Here is a 7,139-nt window from a genome sequence, read left to right on the forward strand (position 1 = left end):
ATTTTGTTATCTCTAGTGTTCCATGGCCAAAAATGATATTCGATTCATATATTTTTCTTGAATCAATTCCCTCTTTGCCATATTTAAAATCAATTTTGTTTAATCACCGGATAAACTTTTTCTCTTAAACAGTACATCATGCACTGCACTCCACTGCTCATGGCTTACCAATACATGTGTGCTGCAGTGCTAGTTTCATTCTTGTATGTATTTCTTATCTAAAGCATCCATGATCGTTTATCCTAAAAGTATATAACTCAAAATGGAAATTTGAATGCTCAAGCCCAATGAATGACACAACTTCTCTAGAAAAATCAATTATACAAAATTCTCAAGTACATGGAAGCTGGAAGTGAAAAATAACATAATACCCTCAAAAAAAAATCAAGATTAAAACTTAACAGTACATTGGTACCCATCACAAACTGGCATTATACATAACGGGACAGCTAGGAAAATGGAAAATTATTTGAAAGCACTCGGTTTTTATCACGACCCTTCAATCCAACTCACCAAAAATCATACGGGACTCGACAATTGGACCCCCAGCAAAGTATATATCCAGCTGATGCATAATTCATCATGTTCCCTTTGTTACAAAGAAAGTAGTGCTGCAATCACAGAAACACCAATGGACAACAAAAATCCATGTCTACTGAGTCTGAGACTCAATGCACCATTCTGATCCGCTGTGGCAGAATCAGGACTTCCCGCTGTAGTCTTCTTCTTAGTCTTAGCTTTAGAAGAAGCAGGTGCAGGTGCTGGTGCAGGAGGCCTAGGAGCAAAGATTGCCTGTGGAAGAAGCACTGAATCCACTTGATAAACAGCTAGCTGATTATCAGAATAAACTGAACCCCCTACTGTGGTATTGACAAGACCAGAGGAGATGTTCACTGAGTTGCCTGAAGTGGTCACATTTAGTGGGAACTCACCAGGGCTGGAATCTCCAGCCTGTGTCCTCAATGGGTTACTCACGGTTTGGAAGTTTGATATAGATAGAAAATTGGGTAAGATGTGAAACTGTAGTAGCTCAACCTTTTGTTCATCAGTAAGAGAATTAAGAGTGCCGGATTTGAGGTTGGAAAATGCGCTATCACTTGGAGCAAGTACGGTTAGGCCGTTGTTTGTATCGTTGAGCTGCTGGTTGATTTGGTCAGCCACTTTGGTGCTCTTTAAGAGGCGGATTAAGACCGTGAACTGACCGGCCTTTTCAAGGATTTTGGTCACGTTGGTTGGCCCAGGTGGTGCCGGGGCCTGAGCTGGTTGGGCTAAAGTTGTGGTGCAATGGAAGAGGAAAACTAGTACAAGGGAGAGGGAGAAAAGAGCCTGTTTGTTCATGTTTGTGGTGTGCTTTTTTTTTTTTTTTGGGAAGTGGGGTTGGTAGTGTTTTGCTTCGGCAATGTGCTAATGCAAGAGTGGTCCTTGCAGTAGAAAAGAGTGTTTGATATGTATGAGAAAGAGGAGAGGGTTTTTATTAAGGTTGAGGGATGACAAAGTTAGGTGAAAGGGAACAATTAGAGTTACAAAACATAGTTGTTAGCAGCTCATCGTTTTTATGGAAGGTGGTGAAATGAATGCATAGAATGAGAGAGATTTTGCTCTTTGAGCGACCAGTTTGCTTGGGAAGGCAGGAAAAACAGAGGGGATAATATCTCAAGTGGGTGGGTCGGCTAATAAAAGATGTGCATGATTGCTTTGCTTTCACTTTTTAATTATGCAATTGTGCTATAAAAACCGATTTCTTTGCCACCAACTTAAGAAAGAAGTTTCTGTAGGTTTCACTGTGGAAGAGCATATCTATGATGAGGATTGAGGACCAATGACAGATTTGCAAGTGAGGTCCTAGTGGCCCAACCTCATGGATGTTAGCCTCTGACCTATGCCAGCTTACTCAACGTTAATTGCTCCATGTGAATGGGTCACCAGCAGAGTTGACATTCTGTTCACTGTAAATTCTTTTTTTTGGATATGCGTTCACTGTAAATTCTAGAATTGGTTTTTTTTTTTTTCTTTTTTTTTTCTTTTTCTTTGGGTTCAATTCAAGGAAATATTGCACTTTCGGCCCAAAAACCGGTTGCTTTGTCAGACACTTGGTGCCTTCTAGGCCCATATGGTGCCAGACAATAAAACTCTATCATTATTTAGGCTTTCGGCATGAATCATGGACTTGAGTGTAATTACCAATTAGGTCAGCTGCTTTTCTGCATGATTGTCTGACATCACAAGGAGATGTTAAGACTTAAGAGGTCCAAGTTTAATTATAAATTGTATAAATATAAAACAACATAATCTTCTTCTCTCTTTTTTAACTCAGTTAGAAATACTAGATATGCTACCCCTACAGATTGAACCTGTTCTCCCCTTCTCAATCTCCAACTCCAAACCCTCCGGAGGAACCAGTCCGCTTCAGATGAGAATCCTTAAGTTATATAATACATGGGAAAATTTACTTTAATATTCTAAATAGTTACCGATTTATATAAAAATAAAATAAAATAAAAATTGTTCCAATATAAATTTCATATTGTTGTAAATACTGAAGTCAAAAACATATTTGAAAAGGTAAAAAAAAGTCTTCTCCAACTTATTTTTTGCTAAAATTTTAATTGTACCTTTTAAATTTGAGAGAATTGTCATTTTCTTTCTTAAAGTTTATTTTGTCATTTTAATCTTTAAACTTTTAACATTTTTGACAAGTTGGTCCTTCCATCCATTATCATCTACAAAGTTGTTGCTTTTCACATATGTTATACAACGTTGTTTTACTGAAAGTAGCCAAAATTTATGGATGACAATTGATGGAAATGACCAACTTAGTTTAAAGACTTAAAAAAAACAAAAAAAAAAAAACGAGGGGGGTAAAAAGCTCATTAACTCAAACTTTTTTTTTTTTTTTTTTTTGAGGAAACATTAACTCAAACTTAATGGGTATAAAAGTATAAATTATATTTTGATATATAAGGGGAAATGGGTATTTGCACCTAATTTACAAGCTATGCAATTAAATGCTTCTGTTTTAAACTATTTAGCAAAATGTTCCTGTTTTTGGAACTTGATTTTATGTATAAAGCTTTATATCTTCAAAATCAAATTATATATATATATATATTTTTATGTGAAAATGTCGAGTTTCACTTAAATTTTCAAAAGAAATATAAATGACAAAATATGCATAAACTCGACATTGTTAATGTCGAGTTCTACTTGTAACTCGATTTTGTTAAAATAGAATTTCAAAAGCAGAAGCATTTTGCTGCATAATTTGTAAATTAGGGACAAATGCCAATTTTTGCCTGATATATTGACTATAGAGCTTTACCATCATTCGGAGGGTGTGAAAGAGCAATGGCAGCCTAAATTGTGAAACACACTTGGTGGAAAAAGAGGAAGAATTCGATCAACTTCCTGTCTATGACCAAACATGAAAGAAGAAGTTTGAGGAGGAGACTTTAGGGATGAAAAGGCCATGGCATTATTTGTGATAACAAAGACTCTGCCTATGCCATTACCAACGAAGGAGAAAGTGAGTCCCACACTAACAGTCAAGATGAAAAAGATGGATCGTTAAGAAGAATAAATTTATGGACATTGCGAATCATGTGCAACATATTCATGAGTCAAATGCTAGACTTGAGTAGAAGCTTCTTTTATAGGGAGAAAATGATGCAGTGCATTTGATGCCCTTATTTCCATTTTTTTTTATAAAAAATAATAATAATAATAATTAAAAAAAAAAGAAAAAAAAAAAGAAAAGAAGAAGAAGAAGAAGGAAGTAAATTATTCATTTAATTTTAGGGAAGTACACTAATGTCTAGTTAGAACAGTATAAATATAATTACATAAAATAACCAAATTTTTTGATCCATTGCCAAGTCTAATTTAGAAAGGAATACAAGGCTTCCTTGGCTAAAGAACTCTGCATTGTTGTAATTTGCCCGTGGATTAATAGAAAAGTACCTGCCTTGAAATTTTCTACAAAGGTTTAGCATATCCTGACACACCATCTTATCCCTCCATCTTAGCTTTTGTCTCTGCTGTCCCAATAAGCGCACTTCATAATTTTGTTGGATTTTTTCACCAAAAGAGATATATATATATATATATATATATATATTGCTGGATGTTAAGAAAATTAGGTTACTTCTCTGAGAGACATCCATTTTTAAATACCTGGTTGTTTGAACTAGGTCAGTATGCAATACATAAATTTCCCAATTGAATTCAAATACATGGTTGCTTTGAATTTAATTTTCCTTAAAAAAAGATATTGCTATTTGTGTTTTATTGGTCAATGCAACCAGGTGTTTGAATTTAATCGGGAAACTTAATGAATTGTATCTAAGGTACTATATCGAAGTTTTACCCAATAATAACTGTGTTAGGATTTGGAGTCATTTTTAAAATAAATTATTTTTCTTCCATAGAGACCATAGAATACATAGCATTTTCAAACAGTAGAAATTGCTATTCAACTTCTTTGTGTGAACCTTTTGTAATCCATTCTTGCACCCACTGAATAACTGAGGTTGTATATTATGTATCCGTTCTTAAAGTAAGAGGGGAACCAAACCACACTATTCTAGCAAAATGACAATGGAGGAAGAAATTATCTATTATTTATACTTCCTTCTCACAGAAAGCATAGCAAGGTTGTGTGACAGTGATAGATTTGTAGATGAGCTGTTGTTTGACTGGTAATGATTTATTCAAGAGTTTCCAAAATGAAAATTGTGATTTTATATGGGGGGGTTTAATTTTCCATAGCTTCTAACAGTGAAATTGAGTGAGATTTTGTATGGTACCTTGTCTTTGGCTTGACTGTGTTTGCAACAGGGTGTAGGATTGTTCCACTATGTATTCCCCTAACATACTATGTGGCCATATTAATTGATGCTGCTCACATGTGGTTGAAGTTGCTCTTTGCAAGATGTTGGAGACAGTTTGTCTATCATAGAGTTGTATCAATATCTATTCATTTCATCTATTTGTTGTTGAGTCTAAAATTAATTCACTCCTTGAGGATGCCCTCCATGTGTGTGTATGACCTCTCTATTTGCTGTTGGCCAATGAGCATCATTGAGCAGTATATATTGCCCCCACTTGCCACACAGCATCAGTACAGGGTTCCCTACAAATTCGAATGCTCTTCCAACCCAAAGATGTAGAATTTTGGATCTAACAGTAAGACATTGAAGAATTAATTAGATTCTTGGTAAGTATGTGCTAAGAGTGAAGTTGGATGTTTTATCCGCTTCCAGAACGGTCTAGCTAACAAGAATTGAGTCACTACCTCAATTTGTCTTAATCCTGACTTTGTATCTTTTTTGGTGGGCTGACAAAGCTTCTCCCAGGCCACTTTGTGAAGATGCCTCTTATTGAGATCCTGTCCTCACCAAAAGTTGCAGGTGTTTTTGTCTATTTGTTGACAAATTTGTTTAGGTTACTTAAAATGCAACATATTATACAAGGGGATAGAGTATAAGAGTGACTTTATAAGAGTTTATCTTCCTCCTTGTGAGAGAAACTTAGCTTTACAGGTCTGCAGTATAAATTTTAGTCTATCCACTACAAGTTGAAACAGAAGTTTCTTAGATGGGCCTAAGTGTAGATTAAATCTAGGTACTTTCCAGTATGTGTCAGCTACATGTACTCCAAAAATTTATTTGATTGTTGATCAAGCGTATGGGTTTGTGTTTGGGTGAACAATTTCAACAAGTTAGAAATTTCTAACTTGTTGAAATTGACTACTTGCCTTAATGGTTGGAAATACCAATCCAATATGGATTTTATTGTTGTTGCAAGTTTTATCAGTTTGGAAAAAAGAAGATGGTACCATTAACAAACATCAAACGATTGATGCTAACACTTCTTCTGGAAATTGAGATTCCTTTAAGTAGATTTGTGTGTTTTTCTTGGATCAAAGTAGGGAGACAATTAGTGGCGGCTCCAGGAATATTTTTAAGATGATCATTAAGAAACTTAAATTACACAAAATTTAATTTTTTTAAAAAAAAATTCATATATTGACCCAAAAAAAAAAACACGCACTCACATAAATACACAAAGTTTTACAATTTCTTTCTACAAATTTTTTTATTTTGAAATTTTTGCATGATAGTCTCGTTATCAATGTTACAAGTTACATCTCTATCAAAAATTTTAGTTAAATAAAAATTTTCTTGGGATTTTTCTTTTTGTTTATAAGAACCTAATATATTGTTAAGGGAACTAAAGTTTAAGGACAATTTGGTTACAAACTTAATTATATCCCAAGGCTACAACTCTCATTAAATAAATTAACATGGTCAATTTTGAAAATATAATTGTTGAATTGCATGTTCTTTAATCTTTATATTCTTAAAACTGTTGGAAAAACTAGTTTTGTATCTCATACAAAACACACAACGAAAGTATCATAAGGATCTACTTCATTCATGAGAAATTATATATAACCTTGAATTCTAGAACAAAGAAGAAACAGCGTACCTTGATGCAATAAAATTCAAAACAAGACTTAAGAATACCATCAATTTTCATCCCAATTTCATATGGTACCTAAGATGAGTGGTCTCTCAATTAGTTCTTAAGTATGTTGATTCTCCATAAGAAAGGTGTATTCAAAAGATACTTCAGAGAAAAACTTTTTTTTTTTCTCTTCTTTTAATCCTAAGTACATTTTTTAACTGTCTAAGTAGTTACTTTATTTAATAACTCTTATTAAATAAATAATTGATTATCTAATTGGGTTAACTTTTTGTACCAGCCTAATTGGGCTTAAGTATGTGGCTTGAGATGAGACCAAATGGACAAATAATGCTCTAGCTCCAATGGGCTTCGGGCTTATCTGTCAACTCTTGACAAGCTCAAAGTTACCATTAATTATATAACAAGTACTACTATGGAAACATAATTGCACTCTAAGCTTTATTAATAAATTATTTCTCAAGACTCTAATATGATATTATTTGACCCCTCCATGAAATATCCATAGTGAACAAAGTTATAATAAACTATCATTTTGTAAACTACTATTTTATTCCTTAAGTTCCCGGTTTAATCTTATGGCTATTTATATTTATGAAATCTAATTTCAATAAATATAAACTTTAGTAACTTTTTACTAAAGTGGCTAACACTGA

At 33.7% G+C, this 7,139-nt stretch overlaps 1 protein-coding gene across 1 annotated transcript; it reads right to left on the bottom strand.

The window, feature by feature from the left end:
• Nucleotides 1-292: 292 nt before the first annotated feature.
• On the bottom strand, nucleotides 293-1,513 carry LOC112031083 (fasciclin-like arabinogalactan protein 12). Its single transcript, XM_024063762.2, has one exon. It carries the CDS (start codon nucleotides 1,336-1,338, stop codon nucleotides 595-597), a length of 744 nt encoding a protein of 247 aa, XP_023919530.2. The 5' UTR covers nucleotides 1,339-1,513; the 3' UTR covers nucleotides 293-594.
• Between the last annotated feature and the right edge of the window lie 5,626 nt (nucleotides 1,514-7,139).

The sequence above is a fragment of the Quercus suber genome, unplaced genomic scaffold (assembly GCF_002906115.3).
Source record: "Quercus suber isolate HL8 unplaced genomic scaffold, Cork oak 2.0 scaffold_87, whole genome shotgun sequence".
NCBI lineage: Eukaryota > Viridiplantae > Streptophyta > Magnoliopsida > Fagales > Fagaceae > Quercus > Quercus suber.

What these genes read in the sequence shown, in the direction of transcription:
- LOC112031083 (XM_024063762.2), bottom strand. Translation starts at nt 1,338, where the DNA reads ATGAACAAACAGGCTCTTTTCTCCCTCTCCCTTGTACTAGTTTTCCTC.